Genomic DNA, 19,187 nt, shown 5'->3' on the forward strand with positions numbered 1-19,187 from the left:
ACCTAAAATGGAGAAAACACTGCTCCTACCAAGTTCTGAGTGGGCACTAGTCTCCCAGATCCTGGATATAATATAGGCATAGCCCAGTAAAAAGAGTGTCGTGGTTAAGGACTCTGGCACTGTTTCATTTCCAGCCTTATCAGTAGGTGAGGGATTTGGGGCAAGCTGCCTCTTAAATTTGTTAGCATTCATCTCCAAGCAACAGAAAAATCCAAGCAGTGCTTTAAACAAGATAGAGATTTTTTTCTTTAAAGGAAATCCAGACATAGGTAGTAGAGAGCTGATACGGTGGCATGGTCACTGGGAATTAAGTTGTCTCTATTCTGCTAGTCTAACATCGTTAGTGTGCAAACTCACAGTACAAGAGAGTTGCTTGAGTTCCACCAATTATACCTATATTCCAGCAACTTGCAAGGAGGAAGGAGCAAAAGGTAAAGGCCAAGAACCTTTTAAGAAAGTTTTCAGAAATACCCTTACAATGCTAATGTCTACCATATTATTGGATATACCTTAATATTAACATTGTCACAGTTGGAGAAAATGAGTCTGAGAAATGTAAATCTCTATTTTTGGGTACTTATGCACAACTAAAAACTGGATTTTCTCTTGCTAAGGAGGGAGGGAAGAATGGCTATCAAGGTGGTAACCACATTCTCTATCACATGTCTTTAAGGTTCAGTTTCCTTATGTCAAGTGGAAATCAAAACAGAATCTATCACATAGAGCAGTAGATCAGACAATGTTAAGGGATGTGCCTGGTGCATTGTTCCTCCTCACCAAATGTTAGCCATTCGTTGTGGAATATAAATATATAATCACCCCATATTAATTCCCAACTTCATCCTTCTAGTTACACAACCCTCTTAGTTTTGCCCAGCTGGGATTACATCTCCCATTTTCTCTGGTATGTGACTCAGTTGTAACTAATGAGAAGTGAGAATTGATGTGTACAATTGTAAGGCAGATACATAGAAGTTATTCTTTGCTCTTGACCTCCTGTTCCCTTCCGGCAGGCTGAAATGTGTTTGATAGTGCCAGTCCCACTTTGACCATGGACTAGAGGGGAAGAACAAAATATAAGGAAGCTGGACCCCTAAGTGACCTTGAGGATCTGTGTCTCTCACACTTGCTGGACTACCTTCCAATCTTGACCTTTTGTCAGAAAGTAGTAAACTCTCCATATTATGTAATCTGCTGTAATTTTGCACCTGCTATAGCTGTGGATGGGGCATCTGGGTGGCTCCATCAGTGAAGCATCTAACTCTGGGCTTCAGCTCAGTTCTTGGTCTCGCGGTCCTGAGACTGAGCCCTGTATCGGGATCCACACTCTGCACGGAGTCTTCTGGTCTACAACCAAAAACAATGCCCATTTTCATGCCCCGGAGCAGGGTCCACCATGCACAGACACTGCACCTGCTGTTGCTAATGCCAGTGACACTGGATAGGCACCGACCACCTCCACTAGGATTGTTGCTACAGCTGGTTCTGGAAATGGCTTCTAGCAGCTCCCACGGTCACTGCCCCTCTCCAAGATGGATTCTGAAGGATGCTGCTGCTGGTTCATGTACCAGCTTGAAATGCAATGCCTGTGTTGGGCACTTGTAATTGACAGCATCCTCACTCCAGAGGAGGTTGGGAATGCAAGTCACTGGCATTTTAGCTTTTTTAAGTAGGAGGTAAACTTTGCCTGATAGGTGAAACCCTATCTGAACCCATCAGAGTTTTACATGCTGGCTAGCTAAAAACAATGGGTGTCTCCTCTAGTCGTTTCTGTTTCCACCTGGTGATCGCCGAACAACAGAACTTCATTATAGATTGAAGATCAATCTCTGATGCCCTCGAGTTTGTCATTCAGAGATGTGGTGATGGTGAGAAAAGGACATTTATTAAGTACATGCTATAGGGACTCAGGGAGCTGTTGGGGGTTTAGTGGTGAATAAGGAATGACCCCTGTCTTTTAAAACCCAGAGACCACTACCTGAGACAAACTTACATAGGTGAGTTAAAAAAAAATGTTTGTATTAGAGAATCATAATCATATCATTACATTGATATAAAATGATGGATGCAAATGTATGTGTAAAAAGAAATATTTGAAATAATTTTTATCAAAATGGTAACATTCATGTAGTTTCAAATGGTGAAAATAGCTCTTTGGTCAAGCTGCATTATTTGTGGGTTTTGTGGGTATTTTGATTATTTCTAATCCCTGAACCAATACTCATGGTAGTTTTTGAGGTCTCTCCTATGCTCTTTTGAACCAGCAGTACTCTTCTGTTGTTTCCCTTGTTGATGAACAGAATAGGTTTTGAGCACGTGTTCATGGTATGTTTGTATTAGAGTCAGGTTTTTAACTTTCTAACATTCTAAAATTAGAATTTTAATGGTATGTGTTCTAAAGCATGATGTGCAAAGCAGTGGAACATTTGAGTCATCCAATGCTCACGTTCCCGAGAGACATCAAACAAGGCAATGTTCTGCTTTCTTGTTTCGCTCTCCTGCTGGAAGCTACTAGCCTTTTTGTAGTCCATTTAGTGCCATGAATTTTTGTAATTTTGTTGTTGAACTTTCTGCTTAAAACGGTCCCCAAACTGCTATCTAGTTCCTAAGTGCAAGAAGACTGTGATGTGCCTTCCAGAGAAAATACACCTGTGGATGTGCTTTGTTTAAGCATACCTTATAGTGTTATTGGTCGTGAATCAAAATAATGAGTTAATAATGTATATCAAATAAATACATGTCTTTGAACAGAAACACATATGAAACACTAACATATGAATCAGTTGACAAAAATGTATGGTCAGAGCTTGCATGAAAGGAACGCTGTTCCAGGAGCAATGGTTCAGTATTTGCTAATTTGCTGTTTGTCAACTTTATCAAATCCAACTATCGTGAATAATGGAGATGAATTATGTTATCATTTTTTTAAAAAAATATTTTATTTATTTATTTGACAGAGAGAGATCACAAGCAGGCAGAGAGGCAGGCAGAGGGAGAGGAGGAAGCAGGCTCCCCACTGAGCAGAGAGCCCGATGCGGGACTCGATCCCAGGACTCCGAGATCATGACCTGAACCGAAGGCAGCGGCCTAACCCACTGAGCCACCCAGGCTCCCCTGTTATCATTTTTCTTATTTTAAGACATACAAATTCATTGTGGGTAGAATTATAATGTAAAATGTAATGTGGGTAGAAAAATAATGTAAACAATGGAGGAATGCATGAGAAAGAAAATTAAAAAAAATACTGCACCCTTGCCACTCACAGGAAACCATGAATGTTACCATTTTGATAAAAATTATTTCAAATATTTCTTTTTACACATACATTTGCATCCATCATTTTATATCAATGTAATGATATGATTATGATTCTCTAATTTCTTCAGCCAACATGTAAATTGTAATTTTAGAATTTTCAGACTCATACAAACATATGGAGAGCATGTGCTAAAAAAAGAAGTATCTAGGGGCTCCTGGGTGGCTCAGTGGGTTAAGCCTCTGCCTTTGGCTCAGGTCATGATCCCAGGGTCCTGGCATGGAGCCCCACATCGGGCTCTCTGCTCAGCAGGGAGCCTGCTTTTTTCTCTCTCTCTCTGCCTGTCTCTCTGCCTATTTGTGATCTCCCTTTCTGTCAATTAAATAAATAAAATATTTTAAAAAGAGAGAAGTATCTAATTCATTAAAAAGGGAGCCAGTAGGAGAGCAACAATGGTTCAGAGGAGTGTAAGAGAAACATATGTTTCTATAGCCATTGAAAGAAAGAATATAAAATGAGGTTGATAAGTCGAATACAAAACCTCTTAAGATACTCTAGGACAGTAAAACCTTAACCTTTGGGAAAACCCTTTTTTGTCTGGACAGAATTTGTTTGCAACTTATCAACTGTTTATAAGTTAACATCTAACTTTACAGAGTCTGGGGACAAATCATTAGTCAAATAAGTCAAATCAAGTCAAATTAGCCAAATAAGTCAAATAAAACTTATAGAGAGCCTAATGCTTCTTTGGCAGTATTAAGAGACAAAGCTCTAGTAAATACATGAAGGGAGGAAAAATTATAATGCATTAGAAATAAACTCCAACTGCCCTAAATTTCTTAAAATGTAATCAAAACACAGTTAAACAATTTTGTTAGGTTGGAAAATGCTCCATCTCATGAACAATCTAGTTGTAAACAGTAATAGTTTAGCAGAAGGTCATGTCCCTGGTTCAGCAACATCTTTGAGGCAGGACCCTGTTGTTGACATTCAGTGGACTTTTCAAAAGCATCCAAATGAAATTCTGATATTCTACCAATTTTATCTGGAGTATCACTCCAAACTTTTCCTGAGAAATACTTGGGGGATGTCAGTATAATTTTTTTCTTATGTGAATGTTGAATGAAAATGTATTGAGAAATAGGTGTGTTCTGATAAGTTGGTTATTTATTTATTTTAAAGATTTTACTGATTTATTTGAAAGAGAGAGAGAGCATGGTCAGGGGTAGGAGGCAGAGTGAGAGGGAGAAGCAGACTCACCACTGAGCAGGGAGCCCAATGAGGGACTCCATCCCATGACCCTGGAATCATGCCCTGAGCCAAAGGCAGACCCTTAACCAACTGAGCCACCCAGGAGCCTCCAGAGGCAAACAGTGTTACCTGTTTCTTCTGTATCCCTCCAGATTATTGTGTGGATAGATAACTAATATGTATCTAAAAGACACTGAATGTGATACTTCTTGTTGTCTTTCCTTTCGGGAAGCCGCAAAGTCCTATGAAACACTGTGAGACCAAGGCACACTTACAAGCAAGGCAGAGACTAGACAAATCCTGCATGCACATGCAAAGGGAGGAAGTTCCCAAATATGCCCCATGATTATCGCCCTCGCCCCGCAAGGACGACAAGACGCCCTGGTTCGGATGCATCTTCTCTCTCTTCTCTCTCTTTATTTCCTCAAGTCTACACACTTATATACGCTTACATGACCAATCAGCGAGCAGGGTACAGGAGGGAGCGAATCAGGCTGTGCACCTAAACGAACAACTTCGCTAGCAACCAATGCTGTTTACTTCCTCTTTGGGCGTTCCGCTTAGTCTCACGAGGCAATCCTAACCTGGCAACTAGCCAGGCGCCATCTTTTAATGGCGGAGGCCGCCCTGGCCAGGGGCCTGCCTCTGACACATGATCTTGGATTATTACCCACTTCAAGGTGATGCAAGTGAAGGCTAGGAATTCATTAGTGGTCAATGGAGTAGTAAGAGTAAGCTGATTGGAGGAGAACGTTGTGTCCTATGCAGTTCTCCCTCTACCCTGCTCTGTAGAAGAGAATAGGCAGCTGGGGACTGTGTCTTCTCTTTATTCCAGCAAAGGAGTGATAGGCATCCACTGGAGCTTGGAGGCATTGCAATTTGTGTCTGCATATGCTGAGAGAGGTCTAGGTGAAGCCTGGCTGGGCACTGAGCAGAAAGGAAGCCTGGAAGGTTTCACTGGGGGAGCAAGCTGGGCTGCTGCTGCTGCTTCTTTTTAAAGATATTCTGTATTTATTTGAAAAAGAGAGAGAGAGATTGCACAAGCAGGGGGAGGGTCAGAGGGAGAAGGAGAAACAGGTTCCCCCACTGACCAGGGAGCCAGACGTGGGTCTTGATGCCAGGACCCTAGGACCATGACTTGAAACGAAGGCAGATGTTTAACTGACTGGCACCCCAAGCTGGGCATCTTCTGACCTTAAGGACAAGTGTATATTTCTCAAAAACCTTTAGATGAGGCCTTCGTGATAGAACTGATTGTAGGTTGTCATTAATGGGACCCTCAGACATTTTCCAAGAGGTGAAGGGTCCCTACCACTACTGTGTCCCCCAATATGGGGATGAGAACAATTAAAACCCATACCCGTAGAAGTTTCCACAGAACTGCAAAGGCCCCCTGTGAAAGGAAGGATCAGCTGCTTCTCTCACACAATGAGGGCACAAGTTCTAGTCAAATAAGAGCTTTGTGTCCTTTATTCCTGTTATTCCAACCCTGGAGGGTCCCCCAATTATAAATTTTTACTTATTTTTAATGGAAGTGCATTTAAAATATAATATCGTATAAACTGAAGGTATACAACACATTAGTTTGATACACATATGTATTATAACATGATTGCCATTGTAGCAGTCGATAATTAGTGCCTCATTCACATTATATAATTATCATTTTTTTAGTGGTTGGAGTAGTTATGTTCTAGTCTCTCAGAAAATTGGATGATTGTCATATAATACTGTTGTTTATACTCACTATACTGTGCATTAGATCCCCAGCACTGACTTACCAGCTTGTACCCTCCAACATCTATCCGATGATGGTCCCCAAACTGTAGCTAGTGACAGAGGATTGGGAGGAAGAGTGAGAAAGAGGAAAGAAACAGACTGTTTTCTTTTTCCCTGCTGCAAAAGCTTGATACAGGGTAGGTGGAAGTTTTAAATTGAATGACACTGGAGTTTTATGACTATTAGGTTGGACTGTACTCTAGAATATCTCTAAGTGACGTGACAAGCTATGGTATGAGTCCGATTCCATACAGTAGCAGAAAATAACATAACCAGAAAGAAGAAGCAATGGGAGAGAGAATTAAATTGCTTCCTACTTGACTGTATCTTATCGTTTCCTGTTGTCCGATATATGGGTCAAGACTGAGGATCTGAGAGCCCCACTGGGCTGGCCAGTGCCAGAGTGGGGAGGGTGGGTACCAAGCAGACGCGAGGGCCCTGGGGAGGGTGAAGGAAAGGCTGCTGTTCTTTCCTGCTCTATTTAAGGGCAAGTATCCAGCTTCTTAGTTTTCCACTGGGGAATGGGTCTGCGCATCAGGTAACGCAGGAGACCCAGAATAGAAGAAAACAACAAAACAATGGGAGAGGACAAAGAGCTCTGGCTTCTGCAGAATTTGGAGAAGGGTTAGGTGAAACCAGTGTTGGGAAGGAAAGTCTGGACCTTTGAAGTTCCTTTATGCTGGTATTGGTGCCCCTGACTGTCCTGGCATAAGGGTCACACATGTGGATCCTTTCTATCTGTCTCTGGATCCAGAAGACAGCTGGCCTCTGGCATTTGGGAGGCAGGACAGTGCAGCAAGCAGTACTCTATCCATTCACACAGTACTCCATGCAGCACAACTTGGCACAGTCTTTCTGGAGGGCAATTTAGTCTTATCTAACAGAAGACTTGCAATGTTTATATTTGTGTAAGAGTGAGGTTTAGGGTCACCTTTACATAACACTCAAACTAACAGGTTTAAACAAGTATCTCTCTTGTGTAAAATTCCAAGAGAATGTGATCTAGAGCTGGTCCTTGCTTCAGTTCCAAGGATACAAGTTCATTCCAGCATAATCATGAACCAGCACGATTCAATCCATGTTCCAGGCAGCAGGATGGAGTGTATCCATTGAAGGATGTGTCCGGTGAAGAAGAAAGGGGGAGTCACAGAACACCTATGCCTAAGGAAGTGTCCTAAAAGCTGCATAGGAGCTTTTATGAGGCTCATGCCTCATTTTTTTTTTTTTAATTTAAGATTTTATTTATTTGACAGAGAGAGATACAGTGAGAGAGTGAACACAAGCAGGGGGAGCGGGAGAAGGAGAATCAGGCTTCCCTTCGAGCAGGGAGCCCAATGTGGGGCTCAAACTCAGGACTCTGGGATCATGACCAAACCCAAAGGCAGACGCTTAACAACTTCACCACCCAGGTGCCCCTTGCTCATACCTCAATGAGGAGCCGTCAAGCACATGGCCATGCCCAGCTGCAAGGGACACTGGGAAAAACAATGGATTCGGGTGACTAAATATTTAGCTAAAAATTTTGTCTGAAGAATGAAAGAATATTGGGGAACAAATAACACTGTTTTGTGCCTTGCTTATTTCATGGACTAAAAGATCTTGGAGGTGATTCTGTATCAGATCTGTATTAGAGTGCTTCCTTTTTCTTAACGTATTTTCTCTTTAAAAGCTCAATAATTATTTGGAAGTATCAGGAAGTATTTAGCTGATCTCCTGTGCACGGGTAGTTAGATGTCAAACTTACATTATTATTATTATTTTTTTTTTAAGATTTCATTTATTTACTTGACAGAGAGAGATCACAAGTAGGCAGAGAGGCAGGCAGAGAGAGAGGAGGAAGCAGGCTCCCTGCCAGGCAGAGAGAGCCCGATGTGGGACTCGATCCCAAGACCCTGAGATCATGACCTGAGCCGAAGGCAGCGGCTTAACCCACTGAGCCACCCAGGCGCCCCTCAAACTTACATTATTATAGATATTGGTACAGCAAGTAACCTTGAGCATAGGTAGTGTTGCATATATGCGAGGGTATCTGTAAGATAAATTCCCAGATGTAGAGTTGTTGGGATTTTTTAATTTTGGTAGATTGTTGCCAAACTGTCCTCCCTAGGGTTGTAACCACGAGAGTCCTATTATCAACAATAATCCTTTCCAAAACAGCATTTTCTCACACTTTTTGATCTTTGCCTATCTGATAGTTAATGAGCAATTTTAAAATTTAAAAGCAGCGTTACAATTAATTTTTTTCATATATTTTACATTTTTGTCTGCTTGTCTCTAAAAGATAAGATCTTAAAGAGGAATTACTGAATCCAATGTTATGCAAAATTTTAAACTCTTGATCTGTGTGGCCAAATTTATTACAGAAGCTGTGTTAATTTTGTCATTTGCCACCTACGATGCTTGAAAAGAGATCCCTTAAACAGAGTGTACAGAGAGAAAGTGCAGCAGCCAGGAAGATAGTTTTTAGAATCCAGCATACTAGAGTTAGCATTGGATTCCTTAAGAATCCTCTGAAGAGGATTAAATTGATTATTTAACGAAGTATGGTTGATACCCAGTATTACACTTATTTCAGGTATACAACCCAGTGATTTGACATTTATAGACATTGGTTGAACACAAACATAAACACTGTTTCCCTTTTGGTGAGTGGCTGCTGAAATCTCCTTTTTTTTTTTTTTAAAGTTTTCCTGGGTTGCTTGGAATTGGCCTCAAATATGCATGGGTGGGGGTCAGCCAGAGATTCGGGTGAGAGTTTATGCCCCCAGAACTTGGAGCTTTCCCCAGGCGAGAGTTTATGTCCCCAGAATTTGGAGCTTTCCCCACCACATCTTCCCTTTCTTGGGTATGTCTTTTCAACTTTCAGCTGCTCTGGTTGCCTTGTACTCTGTCCTTCTGTTCTTTGAATCAGCTCAACTGCACAGACTGTCCTTTGGCAAATGCCATAAGAAACAAGGAAGTCACGTAGTAAGTTAATAAATTCTTTCTCAAGTGTGAGACCCTCACTGTCTGCAGAATTTACCTTCTTTGGTTTTTTTTTTTTTTTCATGCCTTTGGGCAGGTTTTTTGGGGTCAAGTGTTGTTAGCTACAGGGCCATCTGGGTGACTCAGTTGGCTAAGCATCTGCCTTCAGCTCAGGTCATCATCTCAGGACCCTGGGATCAAGCCCCACATCATGCTCCCTCCTCAGCGGGGTGTCTGCTTCTCCCTCTGCCCATCCCCCATTAATGCTTGCACTCTCCTTCTCTCTCTGAAATAAATAAAATCTTAAAAAAAAATACCTTTTAGTAAAAGGCATCCATGAGGTATATTTCCACTCAGTAGTGAATTTGGGCAAGTCATCTGAGAGCCTCAGCATTCTCACGTGTAATGTGAGCCCTGCCTACCTCACAGGGCTGTTGTGAAAGTGCCTAGGAGACAAGAGAACAATCCGGACATGCAGAATAATACTGTGCTGACTCTCACCCTAGATGCAATGTTGAGTGGGTCAGAGGCTCCCTGGTTGCACCTGAGGGCTGTTACCCTGGAGCCCATTTTATTTTCTTATAATTTCTTTCTTTTTTCCTTCTTCTTTCTTTCCTTCCTTCTTCTCTCTTTTTCTTTTTATTTATTTATTCATCTACTTGAAGTATAATTGACATACAATATCCCATTAGTTTCAGGTGTACATCATATTGATTCAATATTTTTTAGACATGATGAAGTGATCCTCACTGTAAGCCTAGTTACCATATGATTCCATGCAAAGTTATTACTATATTATTGACTATATGAGCCTAATTGCCTATATTAAAATACGTTTCCAGATAAAGTTGTCCATTGGGAAAACAGTGGGGCTTCCAAGTCAGCTGAAAACATCAAAAGTAAGAGACAATATATAGGTAGAACAAAGTATATCAAATAGCATAAATGATTTCATTTTACAAGGTTTTTTTTTGTCCTCTCAAACACATTAGCTAGTATGATATTGTGGGAGAAATTACTTGATATACCTGGGAATTTGGGAACATGGAAAATTATCTACTTGGCTACTTCCACTCACCACCCACACACCATTATAACTCTAAGTGCTTCTTTCCTTCCTTCCTTCCTTCCTTCCTTCCTTCCTTCTTTTTCTTTCATTCTTTCTTTTATTTTTAAGATTTTATTTATTTATTTGGCAGACAGAGATCACAAGTAGGCAGAGAGGCAGGCAGAGAGAGAGGGGAAGCAGGCTCCCCACTGAGCGGAGAACCCGATGTGGGGCTCGATCCCAGGACCCTGGGATCATGACCTGAGCGAAGGCAGAGGATTTAGCCCACTGAGCCACCCAGGTGCCCCCTTCTTTTTCTTTCTTTCATCTCTCTCTCTCTCTCTTCCTTTCTTCTTTTCTTTTGAAAGATTTTATTTATTTGACATAGAGAGAGAGACTGAGAGAGCACAAGCAGGGGGAAGGGCAGATGGAGAAGCAGACTCCCCGCTGAGTGGGGGGACTGATTTAGGGCTCAATCCCAGAACTCCAGGATCAAGACCCAAGCCAAAGGCAGATGCTTAACCAACTGAGCCACCCATGTGACCTGCGTGCTTCTTTCTTTTATTTTTAATTTTTTTAGAAAGAGAGAGAGCGTGCATGTGATGGGGGTGGGCGGTGGGTGGAGGTGGGGGGAGGGACAGAAGGAGAGGGAGAGAGAGAAGAATCCTAAGCAGACTCCCTGCTAAGTGTCGAGCCCAATGCCACGATCCCACAACCTGAGATCACGACTTGAGCTGAAATTAAGAGTTGGATGCTTAACCAAATGAGACGTACAGGGACCCCTAGAAAGTCTTCTTTCAGTCCAGCAATTAGAATTCCAGCATTTATGTACTTTAACCCCTTATTCTGTATTTGACACGCCCCCAATGACATGAAAGAATTGAAGTGGATTGTTCAAAGGTCACAAATCCAGGTCGCAAGGAGCTAGGAGATGAGACTTTACTCCTATCTGCTTGGAAGTCAGGCTCACTTGGAGCAGCAAGGATCAATCTTGTTTTCACATCGGTCAACAGACAAAAATAAAAATGTATGAAAATGAAATTAAAGTAGTTTTATTGAATCACATGGAAAAATAAAGATATATTCTTATCACTTAGATTTTATTGTTGTTGGAAGAATAGAAAGGAGAAAACTGCCACAGCCTTTCATTGAGATAGAATGTTCTTGTTAGACCTTATATGCTAAGTAGCAACGCAAAAGTCCTTTTCTTGTTTCTCACCCTGAACTTTCAGTGGGCTGTATCTGGCAGATTGGCTGCTTGTGCCCAGAGGACTCAAGGTGCTTGCGTAATTTAGAGCAGTGGTTCTCAAGGCCTGGTTCTTGAATTAGCAGCCCCAGCAGCAGCCAGTAGCCGCAGCAACAAGTGGGTCCCACACCATGCCTACCTAGTCAGAAACCGGGGGTTGGGCCAGTAACTGTGTGAGTTTAATATTTTATCTATTTATTTATTTGACAGAGAGACACACACACACACAGCGAGAGGGGAACATAAGCATGGGGAGTGAGAGAGAGAGAAGCAGGCTTCCCGCTGAGCAAGGAGCCCGATGCGGGGCTGAATCCCAGGACCATGCTGAAGGCAGAAGACTTCTAGATGATTCTGATGCATGCTCAAGTTTGAGAATCAATGCTTTTGAGACACTTAGAGCTAATTATTACAGTGCTGAGTCAAAACTGATTTCCGGGATGCCTGGGTGGCTCAGCTTAACCATTAAGCAGCTGCCTTCGGCTCAGGTCATGATCCCAGCATCCTGGGATTGAGTCCCACATCGGGCTCCTTGCTCGGCAGGAAGCCTGCTCTCCCTCTGCCTCTGCCTGCCATTCTGTCTGCCTGTGCTTGCTCTCTTTCCCTCTCTCTCTCTCAGATAAATAAATAAAATATTTAAAAAAAAAAAAACTGATTTCAAAACATAAATTAAATGTTACTTCCTGTAAGTCTGACTGAGAAGTTTTTATCCGTGATTCCTCTTCTAGGTAAGCATAGGAACTACTTTGTAATAAACCCAAAGTCCCCAGTCAGAAGTGTTGCAGATACTGGGCCTCAAAGAGGCTATGAGAATAGAACTGAAAATGGTTAAAGATAATTATGGATTTGCCAAACCTATGCATGAAATATAATGGGAAGATTGCTGAAAAAAGATGCTAGTATCCTTCAGAATGTGGAAAACATATGGACTTGTAAGACAATAAAAGACTCCAGCAATATGAAAGTTAACTTGCCAGGGGGGTACCTGAGTGGCTCAGTTGGTTAAGCATCTGCCTTTGGCTCAGGACATGATCCTGGGGTCCTGGGATCAAGCCCCACATCAGGCTCCCTGCTCAGCGTGGCATCTGCTTCTCCCTCTCCTTCTGCCATTCCCCTGCTTCTGCTCTCTCAAATAAATAAATAAAATCTTTAAAAAAAAAAATGCCAGAGGTGCACCTGGGTGGCTCAGTGGGTTAAGGCCTCTGCCTTTGGCTCGGGTCATGATCCTAGGGTCCTGGGATCGAGTCCCATGGCGGGCTCTCTGCTCAGCAGGGGGCCTGCTTCCTCATCTCTCTCTGCCTGCCTCTCTGCCTACTTGTGATCTCAGTCTGTCAAATAAATAAATAAAATCTTAAAAAAAAAATGCCAGGAAAGAAGGCCCACCATTGCCCAAAGAAAGAGGACTTGTGGGAGGTATCCTCAGTAGAGAAGTTATACACAGGCTGCTAAACTGCTCCAGGTCACCTACAGCAATCCATCACCAACAAGAAGCCATAGGTGCTTTAGCTGGGTAAGTGGGAAAGTATGTAGGAACCCAGAACATCTAATAATACTTTGATTTAGATACATGTACTTTTAGATTTATGTTTGTTTGCATATCACAGAAAACTCAATATAATGGTGGGCTAAACAAGATAATAATTGATTTATCGTTCATGTGATATAAATGTAGGCTTGGTAGTCGAGTAATTGTGTGGCAGCTCTCCTGTTATCAGGAATCCAGATTCCTTTTGTCTCTTTGATCCACCATAGTAGTTCATGGCTTTCATTCTCAAGGTATTAATTCATGACCCAGTATGATGGCTGGAGCTCCAGCCACCACATCTCTTCTAGGCTGTGGGAAGGAGGAGAGGCAGAAGGGGGAAGGGCACATGACTCTGTTGTCATTTCCCTTTAGACAGCTTTCCTGGAAGTTGAATATAATATATTTCATTGGCTGGAAATTAATTATTTAATTATATCAGCCATTCCTAGTTGTAAAGAAGTCCTTAAAAATGTAGTCTTTTAGCTGGGTACTGGGCTGCCTTATATAAAATCAAGCTCTGGGGCGCCTGGGTGACTCGGTGGGTTCAGAGTCTGCCTTTGGCACAGGTCATGATCCCAGGGTCCTAGGATCCAGCCCCACAATGAGCTCACTCCGGTCTCCCTGCTCAGTGGGGGGCCTGCTTCTCCCTCTGCCGCTCTCTCTTTCTCTCTCTCTCTGTCAAATAAATAAATAAGATCTTTAAAAAAAAAATCAGGCTGACTTACTGATGGAAATAAGGGAGATGGAACATCAGGTGGCAATGAGCAGTTTCTGCTGTGGATTCTGGAAAATAAATAGGAAAGTGATTGGAAAGATTATATATATGTGTGTGTGTGTGTGTGTGTGTGTGTGTGTACTCACACACATATACATATATAATTTATAAATATATATTTGTGTGTAAATATATATTTATAACAAAGAACTGATAAACAGGGCAAAATGAATGTTTACCCAGCTCCAAATGCCTAGAATAGAGATATTCTTAAGGGAGGATTTCAGCCTCCATTAAATGGTGAGGTTTTTCCCCTAGCATTTAAACCTCTCCCGGAGACCTGAATTAATCCTTTTAGGTCACTGAAGGAACTCTAAGTGCTTAGGTCTTGTATAATTTTGGGAAAAAAATGAGTTGGCATTAAAGACAGTTATCATGCCTTGCACATTATCCTAAGAAAAACAGTATTTACTCTTTGGGCTTCATGTAAATTGACATCTGTAATCTCCCTCATTATTATTGGTTCGCTCCTTTTTGCAAAGGGTATTATGCAATAGCATTGGCATTACAAGGTCTAAACAAAATTCTTTGAGTACTATGAACTTTTGATACTTTTTTTTGTTCACTCAACAACCTTTTATTAAGTATATGTTAAGTTTTGGGCATCGGGATTTTATTCGAAACACAAAACACAGGGTTCTTTCCCTGATGGGAGTTCACATTATAGTGCATGTGAGGGGTATGGTTGTCAAGAGAGACCATTAACATGAAAACAAATGAACAAGATAGTTCAAAAATGAAAAAGTTCTGTGAAGGCAGGAGGAGGACATGGAAGCATGTAATTGGGAAGGAAAGGCTATGTTAGAGGGGAAAGTTCTTCTTGAGGAGCTAAGATATGAATGTGAGACAAAGCCATTGACAAATGCATAATTTACAATGAACCCTTATTTCATGGATACAAGCATCTAAAAATTTTCTAAATGGAAATCCATTCTCTCTCCCACTACACAAATGATGAAGATGCAATTTTTATTTAAATCATGTATCAACAAAAAAAATCCTACGTCAGCTAAGGATAACAGGTTAAGGAATACTGAAGATAAGATTGTAAGTAGTATTAGAATTATTTTGAAATCCAAACAGACCCTAGTAGGTGTGCCTTCAAAATTAAAAAAAAGAAAAAAAAGAGGGGCGCCTGGGTGGCTCAGTGGGTTAAGCCGCTGCCTTCGGCTCGGGTCATGATCTCAGGGTCCTGGGATCGAGTCCCGCATCGGGCTCTTTGCTCAGCAGGGAGCCTGCTTCCCTCTCTCTCTCTCTGCCTGCCTCTCTGACTACTTGTGATTTCTCTCTGTCAAATAAATAAATAAAATCTTTAAAAAAAAAAAAAAAGAAAAAAAAGAAAAAAGAAAAGTAAGGCACTTTCTCTTGCTTAATCCCTATGTTAGTTAATTTTGGGAAATTAAATATTTGAGTGATCTCACTTGACTGTTAAGTATACAACATTATCAGCAAACTGGCAATGAATTTGGTTGCAAAAACGAATCCATTCTAATTGTTTTTGAAAAAAGCTATTTTATATTTTTGATTCATGATCTTGCAAAATCATATGTGTGCAGAGAAAGCTGGCATCTGCCAGGAGCAAAGCAAATCTGATTAGATGTTCAGTGGCTAGAATATACACATTTAGTGTTTATGATTAACTTCCTTAGAAATACGAATATTGTTTATACCTAGTGACATGAATTTAAGACATACAGAGCTTCGGATTTGATCTCTGATATTAAAAAAAATTCCACCGGTGGGACTCAGTTGGTTAAGGGGCTGCCTTCAGCTTAGTGGCTCAGTTGGTTAAGGGGCTGCCTTCAGCTTAGGTTGTGATCCCAGGGTCCCACATCTGGCTCCTGGCTCAGGTAGGAGTCTGCTTCTCCCTCTGTCTGCCTCACCCACTCCTTGTACTCTTTCTCTGACAAATAAATAAATAAAATCTTGAAACAAACAAACAAACAAAAAAAACCGCATCAGACTTTATCTATAATAATAGATTCCTGAAAAATTCCTGAAACATCATCTTGCCACTAATTAGAGCGAACTTCTTTTGTATCTCTTCAAAATTTGAGATGAAATTTGTAAGACAAAAACAAAGCATACAAGAGAGGGAGAAGCCGCCAATAAGACGGTTTCACGACAAAAAGATGCAATATTAACTTAGAAATCAATGAATTTAAAAAGTGGAATCATCTGTGAGTAATACAGAGTTGAATCTGGACCAGGCAGGAAATCTAGACTCAGAAAGTGAAGCATAAACAGAAAGAGGTGGAAGAGAGGAGGAACGGAAAATTTCAGGGGTATTGGAATTAAAAGACCTTTAGTTCCCTTCTAGCCCCATATACTTGATTCTAAGAGCATCCAAAGAACGTGTTAACCGGTGAAAAAAACGGCCTTATTGAGATATTATATAGATAACCATAAAATGCACCCATAAGCATACAATTCAATGATTTGTAGAAAATTCACAGAGTTTTGCAACCATTACCACAATCTAACATATTTTTTCATGTTGTTTATGGGATAGAAACTGCTTTATTTTTCTTCTATAAAGTTACATAGTGATTTGTTAAAATCTTAAAGCAAGTTTCAAGGATGCAAAGGGGATTCATTGACAATGTGTGTAATAGACATGTGTAGGCAGTTGGTCTACTGAATCAAATAAGGAGAAAGAGAGGCAGAGTGGCTGGAAGCAGGACAGAACAAGGGTTGCCAGCCACCCCTTATAGTCAGACTGCTGGAGTTCAGATTCAGGCATCCTTACTTACTTTAAGCTGGCTAACCTCAAACAAGTTACTTGAACTCTCTGAGCCCCAGTTTACTGATAATAGGAACTACTTCAGGGGTTTATGAAAGATAAATGAGATAATATGTATGTGGTGCTCAACATAGTCCTAAACATAGTAAGTACTCAATAAATCTTAGCTATGTTCATAATTACCACTGGATGGCCATTAAATAGATTTTCATGAGCCAGATACAAAAGACCACATGCCCTCTGATTCAATTTATGTGAAATTCTAGAAAAGGCAAAACGATGGTGATAGAAAGTAGATCAGCGTTTGACAGGCAAGGGACTGGTGGCAGGTAATTGATAGCAAAGGGGCACAGGGAACTTTTGAGGGTTCTCTATATTATGACTGGGATGGTGTTTTGTAAACATTTGTCATGGAATTACACACTTACACTCGGTGAATTATATTTGGGTAAAATAGAGCGGACAAAAAAAAATGTCTCAACCCTAAAAAATAAAACTCTTAATTTCCTAGTTGGATAGTGTGATTATTTCACATGTTAGAAGCAAGAATAAATTTCTGGGGAACCTGAGCGGCTTAGTCAGATAAGCAGGGAGACTCTTGATTACCGCTTAGGTCGACACCGAGCCCCGCCCCCATCCCCGCCGGTGGTGGAGTCCGCCTAAGAGTCTGTCTCCCTCTCCCTCTGCTCCTCTCACTCTCAAAAACTTAAAAAAAAAATTTTTTTTTAAAAGAACAAATTTCTAAAGTCAGTCAACAAACACTTGTTGAGTACCTACTATGTGCAAGACACTGTTCCAGGTGCTGGGGATAAAGCCTTAAAGAGGACAGCATCTCTCTACCTTCACTGAGCGTGCAGTTCAAACACGAATTAGATACGTATGTTTGGGGTTACAAGAGAGGTCAGTATGGGATGCTATGGGGGGTCACAACCGTGACAGGGGAGTGGGGGGAGGGGCAGAGGAGCTCCAAGTTGTATAAATATCTGTCCCGTGGATTTTCTTCTATTTTTAAACATACATAGAAGCAAACACAGCGTACCTCTATCTGACATGGTGTTCGGGGACACGGCGTGACGGAGGCTTCTGGGTGACAGGTGATCCTGAGGGACCCAGGGCTGTCCTCTGGTCCCACTCTGTGCGACGGGGTGTCCACCTGGAGAGGGAAGCGGACTGGCACTGGCCCAAGGACCAGGTAGGTGCTTCCACCCGCCAGAGGGGTATGCCTGTCCTTGAGCTCGTCAACCCGGCTTCTCTTGGCTGCAGGGTAGCACAAGCCCTCCCCACTGCGCACGAAGCCAGTCCCCTCAGGTACTCTCTCAGAAGCGGGGCTAACGACGTGAAGTCCCGGCCTGGGAGATGACTCCTTCCAGGAGATGACCCCGCCCACTGCTGACCCCACCCACATGGGGGTCCGAGGCAGATGCCGGCTGGGGACAGAGACGCGTTGCGGGAACCTGGTTGGCTCTTCAGTTTGAGCCGCGTGGGAGGGCGGGGCGAGGCCGGCGGGGGGGCGGAGCTTGCGGCCAGGCGGGCAGCTCCGCGCCCGCTGGGGAAATGGATGCTCTGCGGGTCCGCGGGCGCCGGGGGCGGGGAAAGCACTCGCTTGGCTGCGCGCTGGCCCCGCCCGGGCCCCGGCCGGAGCGCGGGGCCGCCCCCTTCCTCCCTCACTGGCGCTGGGCTGAGCCGGGAGCCGAGAAACGGAGCCGGTCCTGAGCTCCCTGTTTGGTTTTTGGGTGGCGGCAGCCTGAGGAGGAACATGGCGCTCGTAGGCAACGGAGCCGACCTGGAGGCGGACGAGGTACTGGCTGGTGCGGGTGCGGGCACTGTCTCTGGAGTCCCGGAGGGATGAGCGAGCCGATCAGGGACGGCCAACGTCCCGCCCCCTTGGTCCCCAGTTCGGGACAGACAGCCTCCCGTCGGGAGGAAGGGGCAAGGGCAGGGGCTGCGGGTGGGGCCACCCGGCCTGGGAGGTCTGTCGGGACCTCCCGAGCGTGAAGGGCGCTCGGAGCGGAGGCGCTGCGGAGGTTCCGGGCGCCGGCGCCGTGGGGTCGTGGCGATAGAAGACACCACGTCGGGGCTGCGGGTGGATGGGTGCGAGCGCGCGGGAACGCGGGACGGAGCCCTGCGCTGTTCTGAGCTCCTTCAGGAGCGCCGGGCTTTTTGAGGTCTGACCCCGAGGTCCCGACACTGGCCCTCTGCGGTGTGTAGACCAGCACTTCTATGGAAGTTTCCAGGTGGCTGAACCGAAGGGCTTACAGTTGGTGACAGGAGGGGGCTAGCCGGGGTGTCTGCACGAGCGGGCGGGGCAGGGGCTGCCGAGCGGGCTGGAGGGCTGGGGGGACTGGAGCAGCAGCCCGGGAATTGGTGCTTTCTCCCCCGTCCGCAGGGCACAGGCCTTTCTCACGCAGGTCCGCAGTGTCGGTGGTGGACGGAGGTGGGGGGAGGCGCTTGGAGAACCGACTCGGGCCTCCTGACTTCTCTACTGTATTTAAGTAATTAGTCACTTCCTCCAGCGGCCGGCGCGCGGGGTCTGAGCACCCTCGGGAGCGCGCGCCGGACCTGTTGATTTATTGACTGTCCCTTTCAGCACTTGGCAGCTCGGG

The 19,187-nt window shown here is 43.4% G+C and overlaps 2 protein-coding genes across 5 annotated transcripts in view; one reads left to right on the plus strand and one right to left on the minus strand.

Annotated features, from left to right (window-relative positions):
- The window catches only part of LOC116570249, a 49,251-nt gene extending 31,115 nt beyond the window's left edge, over nucleotides 1-18,136 (minus strand). For 2 of the 3 annotated variants that reach the window (XR_004277345.1, XM_032307020.1), the window contains exon 1: nucleotides 17,624-18,136. Coding sequence is in view for 2 of the 3 variants with exons in the window: in XM_032307020.1 (XP_032162911.1) it covers nucleotides 17,624-17,989 (366 nt within the window). In the remaining variant the exon portion in view is untranslated. The remainder of the gene's footprint in view (nucleotides 1-17,623) is intronic. The other variant, XM_032307021.1, reaches the window with a different exon arrangement.
- Nucleotides 17,996-19,187, plus strand: part of TTC39B (tetratricopeptide repeat domain 39B) — a 132,920-nt gene continuing 131,728 nt past the window's right edge. Inside the window, exon 1 of one of the 2 annotated variants that reach the window (XM_032307015.1) lies at nucleotides 17,996-18,382. In XM_032307015.1, the coding sequence (XP_032162906.1) occupies nucleotides 18,005-18,382 (378 nt within the window). In that variant the 5' untranslated portion in view covers nucleotides 17,996-18,004. The remainder of the gene's footprint in view (nucleotides 18,383-19,187) is intronic. The other variant, XM_032307019.1, reaches the window with a different exon arrangement.

The sequence above is a fragment of the Mustela erminea genome, chromosome 12 (genome assembly GCF_009829155.1).
Source record: "Mustela erminea isolate mMusErm1 chromosome 12, mMusErm1.Pri, whole genome shotgun sequence".
Taxonomy (NCBI): Eukaryota; Metazoa; Chordata; class Mammalia; order Carnivora; family Mustelidae; genus Mustela; species Mustela erminea.